Source organism: Nuphar pumila, chromosome 4 (genome assembly GCF_984573655.1).
Source record: "Nuphar pumila chromosome 4, dmNupPumi1.hap1.1, whole genome shotgun sequence".
NCBI lineage: Eukaryota > Viridiplantae > Streptophyta > Magnoliopsida > Nymphaeales > Nymphaeaceae > Nuphar > Nuphar pumila.
The window spans coordinates 12324348-12340469 of NC_143252.1; the positions used below are offsets into that span (position 1 = coordinate 12324348).

A 16122-nucleotide genomic window follows, 5' to 3' on the forward strand; every position below is an offset into this window, starting at 1 on the left:
TGTCCTACATAAAACTGAAAAGCCACGTTGTTCCTTAATGTGCTCATGTCAATATAGGTCACATCCAGTTTGAATCCGATCCAAAAAGTCCAACATAATGACCATCAGATTTGTGCATTCGGAAAGCCACCTTATAGTGGGGATGTTGAAAGGAGACTGCAAATTGGATGTTAATGCACGAATGAGACGGAAAGGCTCCCATGTCATGGAAATTATTATGTGTATTATCCAGCATTGGAGAGCAACAACACGTTCCCGATCACCGCATTAGGAGGTGTTAAAAGTTCACCACCCAAGCCTTCTAAATCTCTGATTTGATGGTATTTAGATTGAAAGCATGAACTTCATGATAAATATGATTGCTAATTGTCCAAAATTTCCAAATGACGATAGGGAAAACTTGTTTCCAACATTGATTTAGCCATGATAGCTGAAAGCATACCTTATGCCATCAAATAAGTTCATTGTGAAGCAGCTGAAAAGGTAGCAATGAACGCTCCCAAATCTATATGAAATGTAGCGCCAAACAATGGAAATAAGCGAGGACAGGTTTTGAAAAGGTGATGATGAGATTCCTCTTAGTGCTGAGAAAAGCAGCAGCGATTCGCCAACTGAATGCCAAACTATTTCATACGGTCTAGGGGTTAAAAGCTTACCATCTGAGGCAAAATACAAAGTCCAAACCGCCCTTTGGTAGATTAGGCTGCAACCAAATAAGCTTCAACCAAGGTTGGATTATTGGATATGATGTTTGGGTCTTGGCTGTTGCTCCAGGATTTTCCTAGTAATGGCACAATCAACTCTAGCATTCCAAAGAAGTCTTTGTGGCATTGAATTAAGAGCTAGATACTGAAGATGGACTCTTTTAGAAAGGATAAAATTAAGTTCTACTTGATGGAAGGGCATCATGAAATGTAAAAAGAAACTAAAATGAGGCCATAAGATGGTGTGTCTAGGTCATAGAAAAGAGGGCGGACCGTAAAGAATCAAACACAATTTCTAAGAATGCATACACACATTGGGAAACACTTTTTTTATGTGGTTCTATCTAATTCGTGACCTACATCCATGAGAAACACTCTCTCTTTCTTTACTTGAAGATTTTGTTTGGATCTCTCATTAGTACAATCCAGCTTGAGAAGGACTCTACAATTCGTAAGTTTCTTGGAGTCCATACAAGATTGATCTTCCTGATGGAGAGGAGTTCACTGGGCGTCCTACCTAGTGGCAACGTCTTCTGGTGCAGTAGCCTTCATATGAAGAGACCTTGATGCTGAAAATCCTTATTCTCTAGAATTCTTCATGTGGGACTATCCATGTTGGATCCTGGATCTGGGCAAGAGTTTTTTTGGATCAGCTGAATGCAGGTTCGTTTCATTAGCACTTCCTACCCATGGGTCTGATCAAAATTTAACATGATTCACGTCCTCAAATTTTCAAGTTACTGAAGAGCAGGTACAATGCCTAACTGCAATTATATCTTTTAGTAGAAAGGTAGTTCGCTTTCATGAAATCTGTCCAGTGGGATGATCTGGTAAGTATACTGCATGTTAGATAAGCTAGATTGTATTCGTATAGCGTAAACGGCGAAGCCCCACTCCCCCCTCAAGTTTAGGTCGTCATAGTGATGACCACAGCACCATGCCATAAGCAACCAATACAACAAAATACTTGCCAAGACATGGCGAATGATTCAAAGAGGACCTACATAGAAAAGTAGTTGAGATTTCCAGCCTTCCAGTCGACGACCAATATTGGCGACAATCTCTGTGTCATGTTCCACCCTTATGTTTAATAAAGGAATGGCGAAATATTTGGCTCGTAAAGTGGAAACCCCCTAGTAAAGGATAAGTGGAGTTTGGAGGCAAGTTCATTAGAGATATTAAGTGGAATAAGGCTGGATTTTCTGTGTTATATTAATCTTCATACCCGCATATATATATATATATATATATATATATATATATATATATATATATATATATATATATATATATATATATATATATATATATATATATATATATATATATATATATATATATGACTGAAACTGATCAACAATGCTCTTAAACATGGGCCTTGCAACCGCCAGCAGCGTGAGAGAAACTGACCACACAATAAAAGTATACTAGCCAATATAATAATGTTTTTCTCTTGTAAAATTCCGGTAAAAGAAAAAATATGTGGGGGCAGGTTATATGCCCCCCCCCCCCCCCACACACACTCTGTAAAATTCCTGTAAAAGAAAAAATATGTGGGGGCAGGTTATATGTCCCCCTCCCCCCCCTAACACGCACTGAAGCTACAGTCAGGGGCGTAGTTAGGATTCATGTGAGGGGGGGGGGGGGGCAAACAAGGGTGTAGCAAAAAAAAAAATTGGTGTGATAGTCGGGGGTTAGGGGGCAGCACCCCCCCCCCCCCCCCAATTTTTTTTTTTAGATAAAATAAAAAATGGCTACAATTATTAATAAAAATCTATTTCATATGGACAAATCAAACTATCTGCTGTAGTCTTTCTCAACCTCAACTGAAAGTTCTTAAATATTATCTAATGGCAATATATACCAAGTGAGCTCAACTAGGGCTGGTAAACGAGCCAAACCAGCTAAGCTTAAAGTGTTCAAGTTTGGCTCATTTTTGTGGTGAGTCGATTCAAGTTGGAGTTTATAACCGACATGAGCTAAATAAACCATGCTTGAACTAACTTATTTATAGAAAAAAATACACCTTAAAATAATAGGTCCCCATAAAAAATGACATTGTTTTGTAGTTGAAACCAATAAGATTTTATCTCTAAACCTATTGCTTATGGTTAGGCCAACCATAAGGAGTTTGGTGCGATGGGATGAAGCCTAGGCTACTAGGCAGGCAGGTTAAGATCTCATGGGTGTCACCTCTTTGTGCAAGCTTAAGCAAGGCGACGAGGAGTAAGGCCATAGAGTTTTACACTATCAGGACAACGCCATGTAATAATTTGAAAAAAAATATGGTTCGACACTTCAGGATTCAAAACATTTAAAGAAAATAATTCATTTTTTTCAGAAATCGAACAAAAGATGCTTGTATTGCAATATTACCTGCTGGAATGACTCACTATCTATTGTTTATGTTTTGAATTTAAATCTGGTTTAGCATGATCCAATCTGAATCTTACCCCTACTCGATAGGGATATCAATGGGTTGGGTTTACCCAGACCCAACCCGTACCAAACCCTATAGAGTTCAAGTATGGTGATAAATAAGAAGATTCGATTAAGACTCAGATCCGGACCCAAAAGTATGATTAGTACATGGATTTAGGTATAGTTTGTCAAATTTTATACCAAATCTTGACACGAGTTTCGATTAAGGCTTGCAATTTTTCAATGTAAAAATGATAAAAAAATAGTATTTTACCGAGTCTGGTTCATGTAGTTCTTATCAGGTCCAGGTATGGTTTCTCTTATGGTGAATCTGATTAGACCTGAGTTCGAAGTCGGTACCATACCCCAAAATCAGAGTCAGGTGTGGTTCCACCTGTGTACAAATCAAACCTGACCCGTTGACACCTCGATAAAAGAAAAAAAAAATTAAGAGAGAAAAATGCAAATCCCAGTTCTCCCAACCCGTAACACACATCCACACACGGCTCAACTCTGAACCCTCACATGCACACCAACACACCGTGGCACCGATTCCCCCAATCATAGCACGAGCATCGACCCACACGTGTGCCAGCCCAAAGCCAAAATAGGGCTGGGCTTTAAAAAAAAAGTTTTTATTTTAAGCGCCCCCAGGGGGAAGAAACCAACAAACCACCATATCTTTTTTTTTTTGTTAGGACAGAGAAAGCTGGGGTTAGGCAGACCCTTACCAATTATACAACCATATACCATTGGGATTCAAACTTGCAACATCACAACACAAGGTGACGTGCACTAACTGCTCCTGCCAGATAAAGGGAGCCCCCGTTGGTAACAAACCACCATATCTTCTTAATACTAACAATTAAAACTTTTATGTAGCCTTCCATCGGAGGTCTCCATCTCTCAGCAGATGACCAATTTAGCATAATCTTGTGGTCGGATCTTTGCAAAATGGGAAGTATAGCCTCCCCCACCTTATTCAAAATGATGGGAACAGCCATATTCTTCTTTAAATCCTCCCTTCAAAAACACTCGTTTAGCTTCTCCCATATACTTCTCATAACTACTTGAAATGAAACAATCCAAGCTCTCTGAATTTCTTTGGGATTTATTCTCTGTTTACACCACTTATCAAGAGCTTCTGCAATATCACCATTCGAAATCTTTCGTCTATCAACCACCCTACCAACGGGGGCTCCGCGTGGTTGGTAGGATTTGTCAGTGCACGTCTCCCTGTGGTGGAACGTTGCAGGTTCAAAACCCGTTGAATAATAACTGGTGGGGGTCTTCCTAACCTCAGCTAGCCTTTCAACAACAAAAAAAAAAAACTGAACCACTCTCTTCCAAAGGCTTACCGCAAAACTGCAGTTGATAACAGATGATCAACTGATTCTTCCTCTCTCTGACATAAATTGCAGCTGTTCACCAACTGAAACCTTCTTCTCTGTAACTTGTCCTGCGTTAAAGAGCACCTTCTTGACCGCAAATTTCAATGTTAAGGCAGCTTTTGGGACGTGCTGTTCACACCATACGAACTTGGACGAGAGAAAGGTATCCCAAAAAAATTGGATCCGGATCTGAGATCCGAACGAGTACATTCCGATTTTTTCCCGAGAAGAGTTTCCGTAAGCCCGCCCGAACCCTTCTTTCTGGCACCCTATAAATAGCACGCTCCCTCCTCCTCTGAGTCCTTCCGCTCCCTTCTTTTTATTTCAAAGGCTCTGCGGCTCTTGAGCGCAATGGCCAGGGCTCCCGAGGTAGGTTTTCGAAGCCCTAACTCTCTTCTTTTTCTCTGTACCGAAGAATCCTCCTTCTTCTTCTTCTTCTCTCTCTCTCTCTTCTTCTTCTCTCTCTCTCTTCTTGCCCTTTGCTCTTTCCTTTTTTCCCCTTCTGGTTGTTGATTCGGTTCGACTGCTGCAGGATGCGTCCACATTCTTTACTTTCCTCAGCAGAAACCCTAACCCTAGTTCGAGTTTCTCCGCGCCTTCCGAGAAGCCTCTTCATCCTCTTCCGCCGTGTCTGGAGGTGTCCTCTGAGGTACTTTGCCCCTCTCTCTCTCTCTCTCCGCCTCGTTCTGTGAGTTAGGTAATTGCATAGACATAGATGAACTGGAATAAGAGAATCATTATTGGGTTATTTGTGTTTATGTTGTGATAGATTGCGTTAATTTCTGCTTGACGATGAGCATACTGACTAAAATTATGTGATTCTTGTAGGCCTAGAGATGTTAATTTATCGAGAAATTAAATTCTTATTAACTGAAGAAATGCGTGTTTGGCATTTTGCATTCTTCACGGAGTTTTTCTTAGGTTTATTTTCACAAAGATCATGGAATTGCAAAATTGGCACACTTGCTAGTGTTCAATGAGTTAGATCTTGCTTCCATTGAGGTGGAGGCTAAAGCCTTTTGTGCCTTAGGATGTGAGCATACAAGACTGTCTAACATTGACTAAGTGGATGCAGGAATCAACTAGAACCTGATGATAGGCAACTTCTGTCATAGATCTGTGGTTGATTAATTGTAGTATTCAATTATTTCCAATGCAACTACTCTGTTGTCTATTGATTTTTTATGCTAGCTTATTATTATAATCAAGTAAATAAATTCTTGAGTCTTCAGTGAAGCAAATTTACATGGTCTCAGTTTCATGTTGTTGCTCTCATCTCATCTTTGTTTCCTATACCATCATTAAGATACACTATCAAATTTTTTTGTGGCACCCATTTCTAGTTTCTTGTATAGCTGTTGCTATAGAAATTAGTGAACGTGCTTGTGGGCTGATGTGAAAGAATTTTTCTCAACCAGTGGGCAGCCACCCTCACTTGGCTACATCTGGAAGACAGTGTTGCTATGTTGTCTATATTCATCATGTTGCATGTTTTCCATATTCAAGAACCAAAATTGTCTCAAACAAAGGCAGCCACTTGAAATCACCTCCCTTAGCAGCCATACCTCATGTTAGATCGTATTCAAACTATAACACCTATTTCATATTATTGCATCAAAAACACCCAACAGAGGGAACTGCACTCTCACCAGTTTATAGAATATAAACATTGTAGTTAACCAAAAATCAGCTTCATTCGTAGTGTTGCTATATCAAAAAACAACCCTCAGAGGGAGAATCAGTTTCATTTATACTGTTTCTCTATCAAAAATTTATACTGTTTCTATATAAAAAATTTTGGCAGACAAATCCCTGGACGGAGGAAGAGAGGAAGAGGGCAGAAAGAGATGAATGGGACCCTGTAACTGTTGCCCAACCCTCTTTTTCAATTTAAAATTGGGCTAACAAATTGTGGACCAACCTGAATGGCCTGACAGGCTACCATAGCCAGTTCATGAAGGATCATAAGCCAGGCTTAAAAATCTAAACCCAAGCCCAGAACACATGCAAAGGGCCACTTTGACTGATGCCCATGCCTACATCAAAGTCTAGCCTATCCATTATCTCTGAACCCAAGTTGTACTTTCTGGTTCTTGTTATATTAGAATGAATGCTTACCTGCTGTCTGTGCACACAGAAAGAAAGTGCATGTAGTAGGGTAATATTTTTTTCTCTCCAACTCCTTGTGCTGATCTTGATGACTTGGATACATGCGACTATTACTTTATTTAGTGGAGAATAGTTCATATATATGCATGCGACTGTTACTTTATTTAGTGGAAAATAGAATATATGGAATGCTTAGAGACTGCCTGTGCACACAGGAAGAAAGTACATGTAGTAAGGTAATCCTTTTTCTTTTCGGGCTCCTCGTGTGGAGCCTGATGACTTGCATACATCCGAGTGTGACTTTATTTAGTTGAAAAATACTTCATATATCATAACACGTGCTTTCATTTGCATACTTTTAGACAAGATGTCTGCATGCAAGAGTTGCCTTTGGCGGTTAAATTGGTAATAGTGTTCAAATTATCTTTGGAGCTTTGAAGTATACATTTTTCATTGTAGCTTATGGCTAGAGAAGGTTTTAAACATGTAGTGAAAATAGTTATAAATCCTGTTAATGTGTTTATTACCTATGTGCTTATTACCTTGATGGCCTTAGCATTTTGCCAGAGGTTGTCATTGATTCCAGTAATGAATGAATGACCATGAAATCCTAAAATAAATTGATTTCGATATAAGTTGATGGCAGATAGAGACAGATTGTAATTTTTAAATGCATGATACATTGATTTACGGTGGAGATGGCCTGTGGTCATTAGTTCCATACTTCAGGTCTTAGCTTCTTATATCCATCTATTTTGTTGGAAAAAATAAATCAAATGAACTGAAGTTTGGGCATGGTCACTATCAAGCTGGACATTAGAGGTGATTGCTTCTTTTGGTGGACAGGACACCACTTCCATAAAGCATACAATGGAGTCTATTGATCTTACTGGAGATCTGACTTTGCTCAAGGTATATTTCTATAATGTGGGTCAGTTGCAAAAGTAATTATTGTTAGGGTGATTGCAACCTTTTTTTAATAGGTATGCTTATCTCAGATATATGTTTGCATTATTATTATTAGAGATCTTCTTTCCTTCTGCTTTTGCCATCTGCTTCTGAGGTTTGGAGTGCATAGACAAAGCAAGTTTCTATGCCACTGAGTGGGTGCCACAAGTCTTGGAAATGTTTTTTTTTTCTTTTCTTTTGCAGGACAAGGAGTTACTTTCCTACTATTATGGATAATGGCACTTGAATGCTTAACCTTGTTATTGTGCTTTTTGTTCTGGTCCAGTGTAGAGTAAGCACTGCCGATGTCTTTGGCCTATCCAACTCAGATTTAGTCCAAGGAAAATACGAAGGTTTCATTGAGTTCCAATTTTCTCTATCTGATCTGTTATGACTTGTGCTCTTGTGATCTTTCTTTTCATTCAAATTATACTTAGAGGATGGTGGAGCATATATTCTTTAAGTTGACATGTTTGCAATGACATATAAATCAATGAAATATTGCTATGGTGTCTGTACTCAGGGGGACTGAAGCTATGGGAGGGTTCACTTGATCTGGTTAAAAGCTTGCACTCACATGCTCAAGATGGCCGGCTGCAGCTTCATGGAAAGAGAGTATTAGAGGTGCGCAATTTGCACTAAGGTGATATGAAGCTCCTTTGTGGTCTCCTCCATGTTGATTTCTTTATTTATTCTTTTCCTGGTTGCAAATGTGTGGTAGTTACATTGTCCATTTGCATAACGTAAAGCAAACTTGTATCATGTTCTCATCATAATCTTTTATTTCTTGCAGTATGTGTTTATAATATTTTAAATGTTGATGCAAAGTGGCTTTCTTGGGCAGGGCCATTTTGTTTAGTATGATTTTCTCTATACACCACCATAAGGATCTTGTATCCAAGGTTGTAAGTAGTGTATCGTAACCCATATCGGTCGGGCCCAAAGTAAGATACATATCGGATAGTATCATAAAAAATCATAAATTTTACTAAAAAATTCTTTAAAAATCTAAAAAGACATGAAAAAACAAAAAAAATCATAGAATACAAGAACACAATATATTTATGTAATAAGATTAACCAAACATAGATATATTATTAAACATTTAACAACACACATTTCACAATACATTTAACATCACAAAACATTTGACATTTACCAACACAATACATTTAACAAAACATAGAGTTCAAAAACATATGTCTATATATAAAAGTTATATTCAGTATCAAATTTAAGTTCAACGATTTTCTTCGTTTAATGCATCGTTTAGTAGCTTGAGATGATGATGGGTCTTCTAAATCGGGGACCACCTCTGGCAATTTCTCTCACAAATGTTGCACGTACTCGTGCCTTTTTTTATCTTCTATAAGACTAGTAAGAAACTCAACACGAATATCAAAGGGAATGCGATGTGCGTATAATTTCATGATAGAGTTGCTATGCCCCACAACATGATATTTAAATCTATACAATCTTTCATGCATTACAAAACAAAAAAAATTACACTTTACTATTCTTTTCAAATACATCTTCAAGTCAACTGTTGTATGCCCTAAGGGGGGTTGGCGTAGTGGGGTGGGGCCTTGGCTGCTAGACAGGAGGTCCAAGTTTGATTCTTATGAGTGTCACCCATCTTCCCAAGCCAATACATAGCATAGGCCCCGGGGACAGGGGTCTTAGCCTCAAAGTTTTACGTTGCCGGCACGATGACCATAGGTATGGCAGGCTGAGCCAACGCGATTAGGTTTTCGTGCTGGGTGTAGTTTCTTCAGGTTATAAATTAAAAAAAGGTCAACTGATGTACAATATTTCAATGCTAGATCCTTTAAGAGGCATCCTCCAAGAACTCCATCCTCTATCGACCCCCTAGAATCTAATCACTACAAAAATGTAAAACAATGCTCAATAACAAACTTAGCGATAAATTTTGAGTTCTAAGGGCATAAAAAATGGAATTAATGGTAAAAAACTAAAAGTGAAGTAATATCTTCTAAAAACTTAAAAAAAGATTTGAGCTTACCCTCATTCAACTTCAATCATACACAAATGAAGTAAAGAACGAGATTTTTTTTACCTTATTTCACTTAAGTTAAAATGCACTCTTACGCGAGAAAACCATAAAATGCCTCTTCTTTGTGCAAGAATCGGACCCCAAAACACTCTCAAGTCTCCTATGGGTGTGTGGGTTTCCCTCTAATGGCCTCTACACAAATGGAGAAATCGGTCTCAGGAAGGTTTTTAAAATCCAAAGTAAAAAAATTTTTGATCCTTCTAAAGTGCGTCGGATGTGTATCGTACGATACACCATGTATTGTACGATACACCGATATGGATACGATACACACTCATCCATATCGTTAGAGTAAATAGTAATGATATATATCATACCGTATCGTATGATACAGTAGATACTTGCAACCAGTGTTGTGAAAAGAGTTGAGGCGTAGCGAGACGCTCCACCAAAAACCGAGGAGAGGCGTAAAGCGTAAGCCTCAAATATTTTTTAACTTTAAAAAAATTATAAAAAAAATCTAAAAATATAAATAAATAAAGAAATGCTTTATTGATGAAATAACAACCAATAAGAAATAAAAAATCTCAATTAAGTACTAAAAATATGAGATTAACATATAAAAGTAACTAAAAACCTATGTCACATGGGTGTGGGTGCGGCACAATTTCAAAAATTTTGGACACAGGGACACGACTATATATATATATATGTATATATATATAATAATAATATATCCAGTGTGTGCATATATGTGGATATTGTCCTCTAAAGTTTGGCACCAGCATGAGTGTTTTTACAAACTTTGCAAATTGTACTTTTGCCCTTGTAGAAAGGAGGGTTCGGGGGCTTCCCCCGATGCGGGTCCCACCATATATATATATATAGATTTTTTTTCTGGGGCTTATGTTTAAGACTCATGCTATATATATATATATATTTTAAAAAATATATAAAAAGTTCATTTTTTTGTTTTTTTGCCGTAAAAATGGACATTTTTGGACTCGGTCAATGTTGACCGAGTCCAAAACGAGGACGGACTCAGCCTTGATTCGTTGACCGAGTCTGACTCGTCGTTGACCGAGTCCGGGCCGTGTCCTAAGCCGCACCCGTGTTGGGCGTGTCGACTCGGGTGCGGCGCCTCCCTAGCCGAGTCCGTGTGACTTAGCTAAAAACTGATTACATAACTGAAAAATATATGAGATTAACAAAAAAAAGTTAAAATATACTAAGAAACTGATTACATAACTGAAATAACTGGAAAATATATGAGATTAGCCTACAAAAGTTAAAATATATGAGATTATTCTAAAAAATATGAGATTAACATATAAAAGTAACTAAAAAAATGATTACATAACTGGAAAATATATGAGATTAACCAACAAAAGATAAAATATAATAAGAAACCGATTACATAACTGGAAAATATATGAGATTAACCAACAAAAGTTAAAATATATGAGATTATTCTAAAAAATATGAGATTAACATATAAAAGTTGTTACTAAAAAAATGATTACATAACTGGAAAATATATGAGATTAACCAACAAGAGATAAAATATACTAAGAAACCGATTACATAACTGAAATAACTGGAAAATATATGAGATTAACCTACAAAAGTTAAAATATATGAGATTATTCTAAAAAATATGAGATTAACATATAAAAGTAACTAAAAACTGATTACATAACTGGAAAATATATGAGATTAACCAACAAAAGTTAAAATATACTAAGAAACTGATTACATAACTGAAATAACTGAAAAATATATGAGATTAACCAACAAAAGTTAAAATATATTAAGAAACTAATTACATAACTGAAATAACTGAAAAATATACAAGATTAAACTACAAAAGTTAAAATATAGTAATATACTAAGAAACTGATTACATAATTGGAAAATATATGAGATTAACCTACAAAAATCTTGTTGATCATGTCTCAGAAATCTTGTTGTAATTTTTTTTTTTTGAGCCTCAAGGCGAGGCGCGCCTTTTGCACCTCAAGGCACGATCTTGATAACACTGCTTACAACATTGGTTGTATCCATGTTCTCTCTAAAATGTTGTTGCATCTGATACAAATTTAGAATTCTTAAGTGCATTGGGAAGTAAATTTCTGGTTGGAGATTGTTGTACTGATCAGAAAGTGACAATGGAAGGTTAATTTGTAATATTTTAGCGTTTATTTCTCTGATGGACAGAACCCAGAAAAGATTACCATCATTTGAAGCAAAATTTCTAATTAAAATCACTCCTACTGGAGTCAGCAGCAAGAACCATGTGAAAAAAATGTATTTAGGCCTCGTTTGTTTCTTGCAACTTACATAGGAAAGTGCTGAGTTGGCAACCTTGATGTAATCCTTTCCCACCATGAATGAAACAAACATCAAATGATCATAGTGGGAAAGTGCCATGCTGACAAAAGCAGGCCCCAATTTTTCCCCACCACCTACCACTTTTTATGTCTAAATCCTTTCATACCTCCCCCCTATGAAAGCTTTCACATAGGAAGGCTGAGCTGGCAGGATTTTTTACAAATCTATGCCGATTCCCATGTAAAGCCTTTCCTTTACTTGGGAATGAAACAAATGAGGGCCTGAGGCCTTAGGGCATCTGCAGACTGGGTTTGTTTCAGAAGGTGGACATGTGTCTTTAACCACAAGGTATAATGATGATCAAGAGTTAAACTATGGTCTATACAACCATTGAAATCCAATCTCTCTATGTAGAACTGGTTGCAGATGCATGCTACTTGGGCAATGAATGGGTACAAAGTGTTGCCAAGTCTTGAAAAACTGACCCCATGGATGTGTTCAGCCATATATCAAGCCTTTGGTATGGTATCAATGAGTTGAAACTCAAATACACGTTGTTTTGACTCAATCTGACCCCATGGATGTGTTGAGGATTTTCAATTTGTTAAGGGATCAAGCCTTGGATTAAGTTTTTTTGACAAAAAAAATACATTCTTTTAAGTCATAAAAATTTGGTGCCATTTATGGTTATCAATTTTTGAATTGCTAGAAAAACTTGCACATACATCTGAATCCAGTCATTCAGAAGCTGATCCCTACTAAGTGGAACGTGTAGATCACATTTGTAGAAGTAGATTCACTCAAAACACATGAGCAATGAAATATTTTTCATTTCAACTGATTGATACCGAATGCATATTCCCACTAAAGATTTTCCATCCATATATACACACATCGACACACAAAAAAAAACTATTTCAGAAAGAGAGGAAGACAACCTTGGTTTTCCTTCCCTGTATGGAGCACCACACAATTAATATGAATTAAAATTGTGAGAGGAGAGAGTCGACTTTTAAATGCGGCTTAGCATGAGTGGATTGTGCTAACAGCAAAAGCAACAGTCCTTGCCCTGACTTGTACAACCCTTTCCTCCTTGGGTGGAGAGAGAGAGAGAGAGACCTTGTGTAGGAAGCAGGCCCACTAACCGTTTTTCATAAGGTTGGGCTTCAGGAAAACAAGGAAAGTGAGGGAGGTTTCAGAAGCTGAGCGTACCCCTTTTGTGGGGTTCGCACCCATCATAACGGAGAGAGAGAGGGGTTGGCTGGTCGATCCCCTTCCTATATTGTGTTGGAAGGGGGTTAGCGACCTAGGATACCACTTCATTGTGTTGGGCCCCAGCAAGAAAGGAGGGGAGTGAGAGACCCAATAGAAGAATGGGAAGAAAAAGATAACAAAAAGAAATCTATGCATGCTTGGTTCCGGTGAGAAGCAAGATTTCATGACCAGGTTCGACTCTTCAATACCTCTTGGTATGAAATGAGAGAAAATAGGGTTAAAATAAGATAAACGAAGAATCTGACACTTTTCACTTGGTGTTTAAGGCACTCAAAAGTGTTGGACATGAGACACAAAGTGTCCATTATTTTGGATACTTCTATATTAAAGATGAAATGTCCATGTCATGCCTAGGAGTGTTGTAGTCGGCAAGGTTGTAAGTATTGGTTGGGCCCAAAGTTAGATACGAATCGTATCATATTGTAAAAAATCATAAAGATTTAATAATTTTTTTTACAAATTTCAAAAAAATCAAGAAAAACAAAAAAAAACTTGAAAAAATTCTAAAAAAATCATAACACATGAAACAATGATGAATTTCACAAAATACATCCATAAAATCACATGTGAAGCCTTTATGTCTCTATGAACTGCATAAGACATCATCAAACAATGATGAATTGCATAAGATAAAACTATAATATTACATGTCAAAACAATTATGTGCTATGAGATATGGGTGTGTATTGTATCAGAACACCCCATAGTAACGATACTTATCATACCATATCGAACGATACTTACAACATTAGTAGTCGGTGTCCAGTAGTGTCCAACACTGACACCTCCCTTCAGAATTGTCAAGGTAATATAGTTGCAAATTACATTAGTTTAAACAATTTTAAGCATAAAGAAGAAACTGCATTGCGAAGTCCACAGTGGACCTCTATGCTCAAATCCAAAAATTTAAGATATTTGCAAAATCTCAATTATTGGTCAATGTCTATAAAAATTTAGGGGTTGCAAAAATTGTATTTTTTAAAGATCTTTGTTGTTGCATATTGAGCATGCAAAAGCTGCACTTTTTTGAGATGTATGCCATTATGAACTTACATGAATTTCAAAGCACACTCGAGCACTGACGGAGAAATAAGAATTAAAGAATTGTATAAAACAAGTTTCACTCTAGGAGAAGTCACCATTTTGAATCCTGGGGATTGCAAGATTTTTTGTCTGGGCAAGGAGAGAGACCTTTTAAAGAGAGATGATGTCTACAATACATACCTCTCCTATACTTTTATTGATAATTGTGAAATAAGGTCTAGTTGTGGTGTTGGATCTTCTTGATCAGCTTCTCTTAGGAAAGAAAAGACATGGACTCTTAAGATTCTTCTAAGATCTATTTTGAGCCACAATAAAATGTAGTAATAATCCAATTTATAACATGTTTACTTTTATGAATCCTATCTCTTTGATTTTGGAGTTTCTTTTCAAGAGTTTTTCAGTCATTTTCCTTTTTCTATTACCATTTCTTTGAACAATGAAGTAAACTGTCAGATCTTCCTAAAATGCTTTTTAGTGTAAATATCTAAAAGTTACAAAAACTCTCGACCTGATTCAAGTTACCTGTTCATTTTTTTGGTCTTTATCAGCTTGGATGTGGCCATGGTCTTCCTGGGATCTATGCATGTCTAAAGGTGAGTTAGTACTTTATGATCAGCATACTGTCATTAGAATTGTAAGGTCATTTAATGATGGGACTTGTTTCTGTGTTCTGAAATCAGGGTGCAGCTGCAGTTCATTTCCAGGATTTTAATGTTGAGGTCCTTCGTTGCCTCACTGTACCTAATGTTAAAGCAAACCTTCAGGAGCATCTACATCTTAAGCAATCATTTCCTGAAACTGCAAGAGGGCATTGCTTGGCACCAGAAGTTCGATTCTTTGCTGGTGACTGGAGTGAAATTTATCAGCTACTGAGCCACGGAAATGATCCAAGCTTGAAGCAAGACCAGGGTTCTGCTGGTTACGATATAATTCTAATGGCAGAAACTGTTTATTCACTACCATCTCTTCTTAGTCTTTATGAGCTTATAAAAAAGGTTTTTCTTTTTTTTATTGTGTACTAAAACACTGTTTTATTTACTAAGGACCTAGAGCTTCATACCTTCTGGAACTATGATACAAACACATGAAATGTTCACTACCAACATTGTCTATATCTAACCTTTTGTATTACATGGCAGAGTCTGCGACACCCACATGGTGTTGTCTACCTTGCAGCCAAGAAATACTATTTTGGAGTAGGTGGAGGAACCAGACAGTTCCGGTCCATCGTAGAAAATGATGGTGAGTAGTAGCCTGTGGTAGATTTTAAAGTGCAAATTTTGTTCAATACCTTTTCACCTTTTTCCAATGCAACACCCTGAAAATGAAACTTGCATGCAATGCATTTCTGCCATGTGTTTATCCTTGTGAAGCCAATTCAATTCCCTGAAAATGGAATCTGCTGGATTTTTTTGCTTGGAGTACTGCTCATCGATTGATTATTTCATTTGTGTAGGCATCTTGGAAGGTTCCTTGATTGCAGAATTTGCTGATGGTGTATCAAACGTGCGAGAGCTATGGAAGTTTTCATTCAAGTAGAATGAAGTCAGTTTGATGGTTTCTCCATTTGTTTAATAGATAAAATAGTATTTTCAGGAAACTGATTAATAGTGTGCAAGCTTGATGATGTAGGCCTACTGTAGCAATTAAAATTTATTACTTTTTTTTTTGAGACAGAAGGAGAAACGGGAACTTGCCAAAAAAACGTGGTTAAAATTTAGCTGAAGCGATGTGAAACTCGAAACTGATTGTGAATCGGATAAGGTCTATAATTTGAATCTGATCAGAAAAATCAGACTAAATTGGATCTCTCTCTCTCATGGATGAACTGCATCAGTACGACCTCCAACGGTAATACCGGTCAGGGACTTGGAGGTACCTCTGA

General features: G+C 37.2%; 1 protein-coding gene across 1 annotated transcript; it reads left to right on the forward strand.

Annotated features, from left to right (window-relative positions):
• The first annotated feature begins 4824 nt into the window (after positions 1-4824).
• LOC149839396 (uncharacterized) lies at positions 4825-15868 on the forward strand. Its single transcript, XM_090002520.1, has 9 exons — positions 4825-4885; positions 5049-5165; positions 7472-7537; positions 7860-7926; positions 8097-8197; positions 14786-14830; positions 14918-15232; positions 15377-15479; positions 15694-15868. The coding sequence occupies exons 1-9, from the start codon at positions 4868-4870 to the stop codon at positions 15774-15776; spliced, it is 915 nt and encodes a 304-aa protein (XP_089858646.1). The 5' UTR covers positions 4825-4867; the 3' UTR covers positions 15777-15868.
• Positions 15869-16122: the final 254 nt, after the last annotated feature.

Excerpts from the sequence above, each read along its gene's own strand:
- LOC149839396 (XM_090002520.1), top strand. Across the intron at positions 7,927-8,096 it reads AGTCCAAGGAAAATACGAAG|GGGGACTGAAGCTATGGGAG; the intron begins GTTTCATTGAGT and ends GTCTGTACTCAG. Across the intron at positions 8,198-14,785 it reads ATGGAAAGAGAGTATTAGAG|CTTGGATGTGGCCATGGTCT; the intron begins GTGCGCAATTTG and ends GGTCTTTATCAG.